This window comes from Mchenga conophoros, linkage group LG22 (assembly GCF_057382185.1).
Source record: "Mchenga conophoros isolate Kocher_MC1m ecotype Shallow Benthic linkage group LG22, M_conophoros_male_GT1.1, whole genome shotgun sequence".
Classification (NCBI taxonomy): Eukaryota; Metazoa; Chordata; class Actinopteri; order Cichliformes; family Cichlidae; genus Mchenga; species Mchenga conophoros.
This window is the reverse complement of record NC_140546.1, coordinates 10326306-10340021: the sequence shown is the minus strand read 5'-3', so window position 1 is coordinate 10340021 and position 13716 is coordinate 10326306. Positions and strand designations below refer to the sequence as shown.

The 13716-nt window shown below is 40.4% G+C and overlaps 1 protein-coding gene across 1 annotated transcript in view; it reads left to right on the top strand.

The window, feature by feature from the left end:
- Window positions 1-13070, top strand: part of atp9b (ATPase phospholipid transporting 9B) — a 59201-nt gene extending 46131 nt beyond the window's left edge. Inside the window, exon 28 of the mRNA XM_085263552.1 lies at window positions 10818-13070. Coding sequence (XP_085119678.1) covers window positions 10818-10846 — 29 coding nt within the window. The 3' untranslated portion in view covers window positions 10847-13070. The remainder of the gene's footprint in view (window positions 1-10817) is intronic.
- The last annotated feature ends 646 nt before the right edge of the window (window positions 13071-13716 follow it).

The window sequence follows — 13716 nt, the reverse complement described above, 5'->3', positions numbered from 1 at the left end:
TTTATACAATTAACTAAGACAGGTGTCTACAAATTGTCTGATAGTTCAGATCAGCTGTAAGTCATGAATATACAGTGGGATGCAAAAGTTTGGGCAGCCTTGTTAATAGTCATTATTTTCCTGTATAAATCGTTGGTTGTTACAATAAAAAATGTCAGTTAAATATATCATATAGGAGACACACACAGTGATATTTGAGAAGTGAAATGAAGTTTTTTGGATTTACAGAAAGTGTGCAATAATTGTTTAAACAAAATCAGGCAGGTGCATAAATTTAGGCACTGCTGTCATTTTATTGATTCCAAAACCTTTAGAACTAATTATTGGAACTCAAGTTGGCTTGGTAAGCTCAGCGACCCCTGACCTACATACACAGGTGAATCCAATAATGAGAAAGAGTATTTAAGGGGGTCAATTGTAAGTTTCCCTCCTCTTTTAATTTCCTCTGAAGAGTAGCAACATGGGGGTCTCAAAACAACTCTCAAATGACCTGAAGACAAAGATTGTTCACCATCATGGTTTAGGGGAAGGATACAGAAAGCTGTCTCAGAGATTTAAGCTGTCTGTTTCCACAGTTAGGAACATATTGAGAAAATGGAAGACCACAGGCTCAGTTCAAGTTAAGGCTCGAAGTGGCAGACCAAGAAAAATCTCGGATAGACAGAAACGACGAATGGTGAGAACCGTCAGTCAACCCACAGACCAGCACCAAAGACCTACAACATCATCTTGCAGCAGATGGAGTCACTGTGCATCGTTCAACCATTCAGCGCACTTTACACAAGGAGATGCTGTATATGAGAGTGATGCAGAGAAGCCTTTTCTCCACCCACAGCGCAAACAGAGCCGCTTGAGGTTTGCTAAAGCACATTTGGACAAGCCAGCTTCATTCTGGAATAAGGTGCTGGGGACTGATGAAACTAAGATTGAGGTATTTGGGCATAACAAGGGGTGTTATGCATGGAGGAAAAAGAACACAGCATTCCAAGAAAAACACCTGCTACCTACAGTGAAATATGGTGGTGGTTCCATCCTGCTGTGGGGCTGTGTGGCCAGTGCAGGGACTGGGAATCTTGTCAAAGATGAGGGACACATGGATTCCACTCAATATCAGCAGATTCTGGAGACAAATGTCCAGGAATCAGTGACAAAGCTGAAGCTGCGCCAGGGCTGGATCTTTCAACAAGACAACAACCCGAAACACTGCTCAAAACCCACTAAGACTTTCATGCAGAGGAACAAGTACAACGTTCTGGAACGTTCATCTCAGTCCCCAGACCTGAATATTATTGAAAATTTGTGGTGTGAGTTAGAGAGAGCTGTCCATGAACTAGAGATGTTTTGTAAAGAGGAATGGTCCAAAATACCTTCAACCACAATCCAGACTCTCATTGGAACCTACAGGAAGCGTTTAGAGGCTGTAATTTCTGCAAAAGGCAGATCTACTAAATATTGATTTCATTTCTTTTTTTGTGGTGCCCAAATTTATGCACCTGCCTGATTTTGTTTAAACAATTATTGCACACTTTCTGTAAATCCAATAAACTTCATTTCACTTCTCAAATAACACTGTGTGTGTCTCCTATATGATATATTTAACTGACATTTTTTATTGTAACAACAGACGATTTATACAGGAAAATAATGACTATTAACAAGGTTGCCCAAACTTTTGCATCCCACTGTAAGTACTGCAAAAACATTTTAGAACAACTGAGGTACAACCATTTGTGAAGATGGTAGAAGCTGCTCATATAAATATTTTGCAAGGGAAGTGGAGGAAGAGAGGAAAAGGAGTCAGAATATTTATATTCAATTCCACCATCCGGCTGGGGTCTTTCTGTGTGGAGTTTGCATATTCTCCCTGTGTTTGCATGGGTTCACTCCGGGTACTCCAGCTTCCTCCCACAGTCCAAAGACATGCAGTTAGTGGGGATAGGTTAATTGGAAACTCTAAATTGCCCATAGGGTGTGAATGTCTGTGTCTCCTGCGACAGACTGTTCAGGTTTACCCTGCCTCTCGCCCTAAGACAGCTGGGATAGGCTCCTGCCCCCCCACGAATCCTGAAAAAGGATAAGCAGCAGAGAATGAATGGATGGATGGATACAGGGAGATGCTGATGGCACAGCCAGAAGCTTCTGGATATGATCCACCAGCTAGCTGGGGTCTTTCTGTGTCCTCCCTGTGCCTGCGTGGGTTCTCTCTTGTTAGGCTTCGTCCTGCAGTCCAGACACATATATGTTAGGTTAAATAGGTGCGACTTGTGAGCGTGAATGTCTGTGACAGACCGGAAATATATCCACGATGTACCTTGCCTCTCGCCCTGTGACAGCTGAGATGAGATGGAGAACAGCAAAGAGTATGGATACAGCATATTGTCTCTTTGTCCACAAACTGAAGCAACAAGAAACCCAACAACATCTTTTTATTATTATATAGTGTTGTGTGTAGTAGACCCATTGTTTTTTTTTTTTCCACAGTGCTTGTTTTTGGTACAGATTGTCCACATAGATTTTTAGCATTTTACCCATTAACTTTCGTTTCCAGTGATGTGTTGGATGTCCCCTCATTCAGAAAGGTCCCTGCCAGATGGTGGATTTGAACCCAGGACCTTCTTGCTGTGTGGCTAACCAGCTCCCAGTCTTAAACTCAATATTTAGGTATCCTGTGAAGAATCTATAGTCTGGTACAGTAAAGTAGGCACTTAAAACATAAAGTGAAAGAATGAGAAACACAGTTGTAAAGTCATTTTAACAAAGTATCCAAACATTTTGACCACGCTGTGAGAGATTTGTCATTAGATTGCTCTCTTCCACAGCGTGTCGTTTGTCCCACCTTCTTCCCCTCATGTCAACCGGTCATGGCAGATGGCCCCGCCCCCTCTCTGAACCTGGTTCTACTGGAGGTTTCTTCCTGTTAAAAGGAAGTTTTTCCTTCCAACTGTCGCCAAAGTGCTGGCATGAATGTGGCATGCGTTCTGAGTGCTGAATTAGAGCAGAAAAGCACTATGTAAGAAGTCCATTTACCATTTTGGTGGAAATGACTCTTCTGGCAAGTAAATTAAAGGTTTGGAATATGCTAGAACCTTTTGCAGGTATATTTAACTGAATTTAATTAAAATTAAGCGATCACTATTAATTTTACTCAGTGAATTGACAATATTTCTGTCTGTTGGGGTTTAGAATCAGTTGTATAGCGTACAACCAAGCATGCATTTTCTGTTTTCAGTCCCTGCAACACTTTGATAGTCAAATGTGGTTTACATGCATTCAGTAAACTTTATGTAAAACCCATAGACAGGAGAATTCACACGTGGACTGCAACTTCAACATCCCGAGCCGTTTTTTGTTTTAGCTGCTGAAACCGCTGCAAGCTCAGATTTAATAGTGTGAGTGCAGAAACACAACAGTGAAGCTGTTACACTGTCGGAGTGGAAGTTAATAATCTAATGTTTCGTCTCTCGTATACAACAAATTGTCTCATGTCATAAAAAAATGACTCCATAACTTAATTTGAAGCCCTCCAGGATGAGACGTTTTTGCAAAACACTTCTTGACCTAACTCGATTTTAGCCAACCCGTAAGTGGAATACAAAACACTTACACAGCAGAAAGTTCAGACGCATGGAGCATTTGTCAAATTAGTACATTTTTTCACTTTTTTGCAGCTTTTTTTATTTGCTGGAGGGAGAGCCCTGCCATTATGCCATTATGCTATCTTGTTACTAAGCGGCTAAGTGGCTTCTGTAGCCATATTCCCTCCGACTGGGCTTATTATAAAATTCCACAGCACCCTGTTTGAATTAAGAAACAGCAACGAGCAGAGATAAAGTTACTGTTAATGATATTCCCTGACTTGCTTAATGGGGGAGAGGACTTTAAAGTGCCTTAAGGAAGACGAGACTATTTTTCATTCCAGGGGTCCAACGTTTAATTATTTATCCATACGTTAAAAAATGCATTATTAACTGCTGAAATTACAGAATCTGCATCCTTGCCAGAAAGGCACTCCAGCTTTTCAGATATTGTTTTTTTGGGTGATGCTGGGGATTGCTGGTTCAATCCTAAGACCAGCAGGAATAATCATTAATAAAGCCACAAACTCCGAAATGCACCCAGCGGAGCAGCTCAACAGACTTTAGCTGTACCGAGAATCAGTCTCTGTATAACTGTGAGACGTTGTTTCTAGGAAATGTATATTTAAAAAAACAGTCATTTCAGTTCAGTTCAATCAGTTTTATGTATATAGCGCCAAATCACAATAACAGTCACCTCAATGTGCTTTATATTCTAAGGTAAAGACCTTACAGTATTAGAAAGAAACCCCCCAAATCACATGACCCTCTATGAACAACCGCTTGGCGACAGTGGGAAGGAAGAACTCCCTTTATAACAGGAAGAACCAGGGTCAAGGAGAGGCAGCCAATCACCAATATAGGTTGGTTGAGAGGCAGGAAAAAAGAGTCATACAGAGAGAATCTCATCATTAACACATCAACACTTTAAAGATGATCTGTTATCTCCATATCAGTGCTGTTTTTGTATCTGGGCTCTTGGGCTAGATTGGTACACTGGGCCTTAGTGCAGGCTCTCAGACAACTTTCCTTTGATTGGCTGCCCCTTACAAAGAGAAGGTTTAAACAGCACGGCTGCTCATTTACAAAGTCACTGCTCTTTGACATCACTCAGACTCAAGAATAGGAAAAAAACGGTGCAAAACTGACTTTTTAGATCTGTCTGAACCCTAAAGATTTGACTCGCATACACTCACCTTGTTATGCAAAACTTTGGACATTGTTTGACATGAGTGTCCAACATTTTAAATTTATGTATGACAGACAATAAGGGAAAGCTCACACATCAGGTGGTATCACACCTCCATACACACACTGTTTTGCTGTTAAATTGTTTGCTTGTTTTTCTTGGCAGCTGTTTTTGGTGCACTGACATCAGGTGGCATTCAACCTTCAAACACCAGTTCAAATATTCAGCTGGAATTTTTCAGATGTCAAGATGTGAGATACACCAGCTGGTGTTTTAACTGTTGTTCACTCCTTAAATACCAACAGTGGTCACACTGAGTTTGTGCCATTCAAACAGTTTAACTTTCAGGTAAACTGATGTGTTAAAGATTTTTTTCAGAGCTCACTCATTAAGACTAGAATAAAACGACTGCTTTGACTCCGGCTCTTTTATAAACCATCTCGGTTGTAAATATTTCACAATATTTTAACCCCTTCAACTATTTCTGGCACTTCCAGCTCCACCTTAAATTTGAGTTTCTGTCATTATTTGCTGATCAGCTTAAATTTCACATGATTTTTTTCCATCTCTAGCTTCTGCCAACATTTCATCTCTTTCCTCTTCCTCTTGTTTGAATGCCAATTCAGTTTTGTTCATATAGTGCAAATTCATAACAACAGTTCCCATAAGGTCATTTAAAATATAAGGTAAAGATCATACAGTGTTAGGCACAAATGCTCCATGCATTCTTCAACTATTTTCATTACTTATATACAAACTGTCAGTGCCAGAACCTGAAGTGTTTAAACTTTACATTGTAATTAATTATATTCTTTAAAGCTGCTACTAGAGATACTCAAACCCATTTAGAGCTTCATTGTCAGCTAGCATTTAAAATGCTTTAACTCCATTTGGCACCTTAAAGAAACAATATTGACTTTATATGCTGCTTTTTGGTGGGAGCAAGTGCAGCATTTCTTGATGTATTTATTGGAGATTCTACATACAAATTATTGTCACCTATATGCACAACTCATTTAATCAAAGGTACACAACATTTTAATCGAGCTGAGGTCTGAAGTTTGACTGGATCATTGCAACATATTGATTATTTTCTTTTTCTGCTATTCTGTTGATTTGCTGTTGTGTTTGAGACGTCCTGCTGCACGACCAGTTTCAGCTAAGCTTCAGTTATTGGACAGGTGGTCTGACATTTGAGTTTAAAATACAAACATTTTCCAAACGTAAGCAGGGTTGCCAGGTTTGCTTGTTTTTTTTAGAGCAAGCCCTCCAAATAAGCCATGCTTGTTCAGTCTTATTCTAATTGTATTGTCATGAACTTTAACATTTAACATGCTAACTGACCCCCTTAGTGTCTGAGATGTAGCTCTCAGGGGTTTTTTTGCAATTTCTCTGAGTGACTTTGGACTGAATTTGCCGGGACATCCGGGAAGATTGGCAAATGTTTTCCACGTGTAAATAATCTTCCTCACTGCAGAATGATGGATGTCAGACTGTTTGGAAATGGCCTTATAATCCTTCCCAGATTGAAGGGCAGCAACAAGTACTTCTGTATGATCATTGCTAATGTTATTCCTCCTTGGCACCTGAATGCTCCAGCAAACTGCCAAAACGTCTGCTTTTATAGAGGCGCTCACACTTGCTGATGAGCAGTTAAGTGCATTTGATTAGCAGCACCTGGCTGCTGCTTACCCTCTTAATTCTTATAGAAGCAGTAAAGTTGTACTTAGATTTTCACTTAGACTTTCTGTGATAATCATAATGAATACAGTATCTACTTCTAATACTTTTCGTACTGCTGCAATATTTTTCCATGTACAGTAAAAATAAAAACTTGTATCTTGTGATGAGAGCACAGATATGCGTTGAGGTTGTTGCACTAACTGAAGAATTTGCAGACCAGAATCATCCGAGTGCAAACTTCCTCTTGGGCCAATAGGCTTCTTCTCCTTCGGTTTGTACCACAGTAACAAACTAGTCTGTTGGTAACCACACTCCCCTGCAGTTACACTATCGCCATTCTTCACTTATGTAAATGATCTTCGGACACGGTGTCCCTGCCACTGACCAACAGTTAAGAGACAGTAACCGGCTGTGTGCCTCAGGGAGCTGTTGCTCAATCCTTGTTATGCCTGAGCCTCATGCCAGCTCTGGGACTGTTAGAGAGAGAGCGAGGGAGAACGAACCTCCCGGCCGTCTGCTGCAAACGCTCCCTCAGCTCTAAAAACCCCTCCCTTGCATGTAACTAAGCAACAGGCCTTCAAAACAGGAAACAGAGCAGGGGATTCCGTCACGGCGGTCGAGAAAAAAGGAGAACATTGACGGGAGACAGGAAGTCTGACTGTAAGAAAGAGCGGGCATGGTGGTGGGGTGTGGTGAGGGGTCACCACTCCTCTGACAGGGTGAATGTTGAACAAAGTTTTTATGGTCCAAAAACTCCAAAAATGTTTCTGTTTTTACTCCCTTATAGCTCAAACAGGTGATAATAAGAGTACAGGGTTCACTCAGTACCAATGATTCAACCAGGTGGTGAGACATCTGGCTTCCAATGCTTCAATCTTAAGCAGTTATAAAGCAGAATTGTTCATAGAGTGTATTCATGGTGATATAATACTTTTACACTCTCACATTTTTGTTTGATCTCAGCTCTGAATACCTTTCTTTTCATCGCTCTCGTGTCTTTTCAGGCCACTGTAAAGCTGTGCCAGTACCAGATTACTTCATGTCCCTTGAAACCAGTTTTCTGGTCACAGTCTGAACTCAACTCTTGGTCACAGGGACTATTTTTAATGTTTTATTATTCTACATCAAGAAACACTTTATAAAATAGCAGTTATGAAAGCACATATGGTGACAGGGGTGTGTGAGGAAGCTTAAAAACACAAAGACCTACAGTATTAATTTTTCACTTTCCTTCCAAATTATTTTTCCAAAACAAACAGGTGATTGAGCAGTGGGAAAGCTGGTATTTTGGGCCAGTTGTTTCTCGGTTTTTGTATAACTTACAATGCCGCCCAATGTTCCATCATGTTTTTGTTCAGACCCAAATAAAGCCGGGCTCTGGAGTTTGAGGGTTAGAACTGTGGAAAGAAAATCCAGTCGAGGTCTTTTCCACCTCGCCGTGTCCAAACCACGTCATACCAGGCAGAGCGCTCGCAAAAATTTGGCAGCGGCCGCACACGGGATGACAGACGACAAAAATCTGTGGGTTTGTGATAGGGAGACCACCCCCAACCCCCTGATCGGATTTACCCCTCCCTCTTAGACCCTTAAAATGATATACCACATGAAACTCTGGGAAAAGCAGCTCGGCAGCGCTCCCAGCAGGGAACACGGAGACGTGGGGTCAAACATGTATTTAAAAGTTTCCTGGACACAAACATGATTTACAGCCTGATTAAATTAGCAATGTGATTGTGTCACTCATTAGCCGAGAGATTGCACCATAAAGAAAATGTTCAGCGCGCTGCTTTGTGTTTGTGTTTGTGCTGTCCAAACGAAGTCACGCCGCTGGTTCACAGCGAAGGTCACACAACCGTGCAGTGCGAAGGCCTCCCTTTAAATGCACTTTAAGTCCAGGGATTCAAACCTGCTGCAGTCATGTCGTGATTTCACATGTACACCACCTTAAGACTTTTAACTGGCTGGCAAACAACTCAAGTGTGCCACAGGGACTGTTCCCTTGTTACAAGATGTTCATTTGGGATTAAAGTTTGAGCCAGCTGCTTGCTGCCAATCTTTATTGCCCAACAAGTGCCCTGTGTTTTACTGCTCTTAACCCTCAATATGCTACTGTATTACAAAGTCAATCTTTACATTAAAGAGCAGCCTAACTGCAGCTGAATATCTGTTTTTAACTCACCTACTGTGTTTTGCTTCCTTCTTATGTTGCTGGAGTCAGTGTCAGTGCATTGTGACACAGAAAATGAGTGTGGTTAATGAAACACCCGTAGACCTTAGATAGATGATGGACACAGACACCGTGACATGACCCACTGGTTTTTGACCTCCTGGATTGTAAGATTTTGGCTGTTGGTATGATGTTTTTGTTAGTTTGTTTTTAGCCTGAAGTAACCATGTTTGGTTGTGTGGGTGGATGGTTGATGGGTGGATCCTGAGTTATGCATCCATCGACAGTTTGTTAGTGCAGTTTCGCACACATCCTGACATATCATTGATCAGTGATAACATTAAAAAAAAGCCACTAAAGGTAAAGTCAGCAGGTCTAAATTGGTGATTTGAATTGTCTGAGTAGGTAATAAGGGCAATCCACAAATAGTGTTAATAGGTGTGGTTAGTTTTATGGGTCATTTACAAAAGTTGTGCTGTTTTCTACACGCAGTTTAGAGTTCAAGTTCATTTCAACATCAAGCGTAAAAAATAAGACGTGCTTTTTTCCCGGCGTTAAATATTGATGTAATTAACAGTAGATTGCGTGTTGGAAGCAGTGATGCATCAACTCCCAGAAATACATATGCAACAGGTTCAGTTACTCTGAGTTCCCTCCTCTTACGTATAATCTTACTGCTGCGCTCTCTTCGTAAACACCTAAAGTGCTCTTTTTTACGCCAAAACCCAGTTTGGTCTGCGTTAGCAATCTGGCCATATGTTGACACCACGGTTATTATAGATAACTTAAACGAAAAACTAAATGTGAAAAAAAAACATGTTAAAAAGTTAAAATAAAAGCTAGACTTTTGAAGAAAATAAAAACTAATTGAAATTAGGAAATATCCTTAATTTTAGTGTTTGTTAGTTAAAATATTTTCATCAAAAATTGCTTCATGAGAGTTTGATAGATGTATTTATTTAGACCAGTAAGACCTGTACTGATTTTCACAACTGGAATCACAACAACAATTGCCTCAAGGTAAAGACCCTACAATAATGCAAAGAAAACAGAGAAAACCCCAACAATTATATGACTCCCTATAAACAAGCACTTTGGCAACAGTGGGAAGGAAAAACTCCCTTTTAACAGGAAGAAACCTCCAGCAGAACCAGGCTCAGGGAGGGGCGAAAAAGACATGAAACTAATAAAAAATAAACTAAAACTAAACATTTTCAAACACTAAAAACTCAAATTAAACAAGAAACAAGAAATCCACTCTGGGAATTAACAGAAATTAAACCGATTTTTTTAAGTCAAAATGAAGACTAATTACAAATTACAAGACTGTAATAACTCTGTAATAATAATAATAATAATAATAATAATAATAATAATAATAATAATAATAATAATAATAATAATAATAATAATAATAATAAGAAGAAGAAGAAGAATAAGAATAATAATGTGGCTAGATTCCTAATAACTTCATCTTTCATGACATGACTTTAGCAGGTTTTTAACATGGGAGTCTATTGGGACTGACCCTGCTGGAGCTAGCCTCAAGTGGCCATTTGAGGAACTGCACTCACAGGCACCTCTGTTGTTTTTTTTAGCCTGGGGGGGTTCCTGCTTGGTTCTGCTTGGTTCTGCTTTACCAGTAAGGCCTTCGCTACTACACTAAACTAACTCATAGTGAAAAAAAAAAAAATGTTGGATGTCTGCATATCACAAAAATACTCTAAGCCTTGCCAATGGCTGCAGAAATGCATGAATTCATCAGATACCCACCTTAAATATGAAATGTTGTCCACATGCCAGAAAGGAAGCTCCACCTTAAATCAGAGAACTTGAAAAGGGCTTCAGAGGAAACAAATGCCTTGTCATAATAAAAAACTAAACAAACTTGCGAGCAAAGGTTTTATTTAGAATCAGATCTGTGTTTGAGACCTGTTTTTTTTTACCAATGTTTCAAATACCAAGATCTGATGTGGACTTTGATGGTGTCTTAACATATTTGAAGCTTAATTCGGAGCCATCCCATAGAGCTAAAACAGCTCTATGAGTCCATCCGGTCAACATATGTTGTGTCACTTTGCATCAATAGTGACAAGTAGCTTTGCTGATATCAAAGCAGTTCTTCTGTTTGCCATGCTCTGCCTACATTATCAGGGCAGGATGTTGGCGTTGTTTCTCATTATCTGCTGTATTCTTTTTTCAGTTGTGGCTTTGGACCCATCCGGTCTTTAGTGGCCTGTTACTAAGGCTGGTCCACAAACCAACAACAGGCATCGCTGGAAAAACTACGAGCCCCAGCACCTCGCTGACGTAGAAGAGTCCACGAGTCAATCAGCAGCAGAGCTATTTATTAACTGCGGAGTGGTGGAAGTGTTTACTGCAGCACATGTTTCAGTTACACATAGTTGTGGAGTGGCAACCCGGCCCCCCTTTTTTGCCCCAGTTAGGGCCCCCCCCCCCCCCACACACACACACAGCCCCACAAGAGCTTTCCATGAGGTCAAAGAAACGAGTGGGGCTCTTTAAATGACTGGAGAGCCACCGAGCCACGTCCCCGTGATGAAACAGACGGCTAGGGTTTCACAAGTGCCGTCACTCCCGCAGATATTCTGGTGAGGAGAGAAAGCTCGGCCAAAATGAGATCCCAGTGGGTGAGGAGGGAATATTGCTTTGGATGTGGGGGCATGCATGCCATGATGTTGCATAATGGAGATAAATGTGGATTAAGAGCTGATTTCTAAAACTGTTTCTCTAACAGCCAGTCGCACAAAGTCCCACAAAGTGCAGGGAAGGAGTCGTACTGTGAGGAAAATTGTGCATGATGTAGTTTGCACCTTGACACAGATAAACTAATGGGTGCGGAACACGCACACAGAAGTAGTGGAGTTTGCACCTTCTGCATTTAATTTAGGAAATGGGCTGCTAACTATATGCAAACTAAGTGAGAACATATTAATTGGCCTATTTTTATTCTAAATATTTCTCTCTGGTGAAATTGAGGCTTTTTACTCCCACTGGTGTTAGTCAGCTCAGACCGACATATCTAAACAGTTGTCAAATGGATTTCTATCAAATGCTCATGTTTCTCACAAGATGAAACCTGTTGACTCTGTTGGTCCTCTCACATTTCCCGCAGTACTGCCATGCGATTACTATATCAGAGTTTTTCCTGGCTTAGAGCAGGCCTTTAGACAGGCGGCTGTGTATGTATGTTAGTACAAACAGTTCATGTACAGTAAAGGTAGCAAGTTTGTGTTACCTTGTCTGACAGGAAACTATGCTTTAGAACAGCCTAAAACCTCCTTTGTAGTTTTGAGTGAAATGTCATGACTATTGCCATGAAATCTGGGAGGTAAATGTTCAGACAATGCTTTGGTGAAATCTCTATTTTTTATTTTTTTAAAAAAGGTTTCCACTCTGAGGAGAGTCTGCAGGATGGCAATATTTAATTTTTTCATCTTTGCAGTCAGAAAAAGCAAAAAGCAAATATCAAACAAAGTTATCTGATACTAGAGTTGCTACTGGCATCAGTTACCATATCTAACTGTGAATTTAAAATGCTTTGTCTCCCAAATTTTGAAACCAGTTGCCTTATTTATGTTAATACAGTATATTTGTGAACAAACTTTTAAAAATGGTGGAATGTAGCTTGGTTGAGCTGCAGTTTTGCTCTTGCACACAGGACTAAAGGGTAGAATCAGTCTGATATAACAATGTCTTGAATGCAAAAAGCATTCTGCAAAAGCCCCCTTTTCTACATACCAACATATTAGATGTGTTACTCGTCGTCACGGTGAGAAATCTTTCAGCAAAGCACACTCCAGGATTACCTGAGAGATGGGTAAAGTGTTCCTGGAAAGATAATGCTTCAGACACTCGAGTTAAAATGAAAAGATAAAAGAGTGACCTTTAAATAAAGGTGCACCATAACACGTCCAAACTGAGAGTGGCCTTAGCCTGACACCACCAGTATCACACCAAACAGGGCCTGCTGATATGATTCTGTAAAGTAGCTTCCCACCTCCAGGGATAGACAGACCGTTAGAGAGCCTCATGTGACTGTTGTCGTCAAAGAAACCTCGGGCCTGCTGCCAGCTACTGGAAGGTCCAGACCTTCCAAAGATAGCAACAACCCAGCCTGCGAGTGCTGAGGATAGGGAAGCCGAATAAGTCTACACCGACCACGGAGCGGCCTGTGGAAAACTCTATGAACATTCTCAGTTCAGCGTGTCAAATGACTGGGTATAGCACTTGATTTTTATATAGTGCTCCTCTTACCTCATGTAGTGTATTTTCGTTGTTTTTCCTATCAGCCTACCTTTCTGACATGCTCCCCAATGTGATGTTTGTGTAAAGTTGGTCAGAAGGTTCCTCTGTGAGTGCGCATGCGCCATTAGCGTGCTGCCTGCTGTAACCCCTAATTTCCCTCGGGATGAATAAAGTATTCTGATTCTGATTCTGATATGCAAGTCCTATGCAAACACATAATTATATGTGTTTGTGCCCCACAGACCTGCATTCTGTCAGGGAGGGGGAAATGGAAAAACAATTATTTGCCTTTGCAATAACTTCAAAAACCCACGAGAGGCCTAAACAAGATCTCAAGGATTTCTCATGCTTTATATGTTGCAGAGGTGGGACCAAGTCATTGTTTTGCAAGTCTCAAGTAAGTCTCAAGTCTTTATCCTCAAGTCTCAAGTCAAGTCTCAAGTAATGTCAGGCAAGTCAGAGTCGAGTCTCAAGTCACTGGTGTAAAAGTCCGAGTCAAGTCACAAGTCTGAAACTTTGAATTTCAAGTCCTTTCGAGTCTTTAAAAAAAAAAAAACGAAAAAATAATGTTGCAGTTATATGCTAAATGTAAATATTAGACCATGTAATTTTAAAATCTGTGTTTTTCTCAACACATGACAAAATAGTGAACTTAGAAAATATACACAAATTGTGAAATTGCACCTCTTTAAAATGCAGCTCAATTAAACCTAGCTCCAAGAATAATTTTCACCGACAGTTCTGAGATAAGCTGCATGTTATTCTTGGATGCGGTTGTAGGACCAGCTTTAAAATCGCATGACAAAAATATCATACACATTAAAAAAAACTGT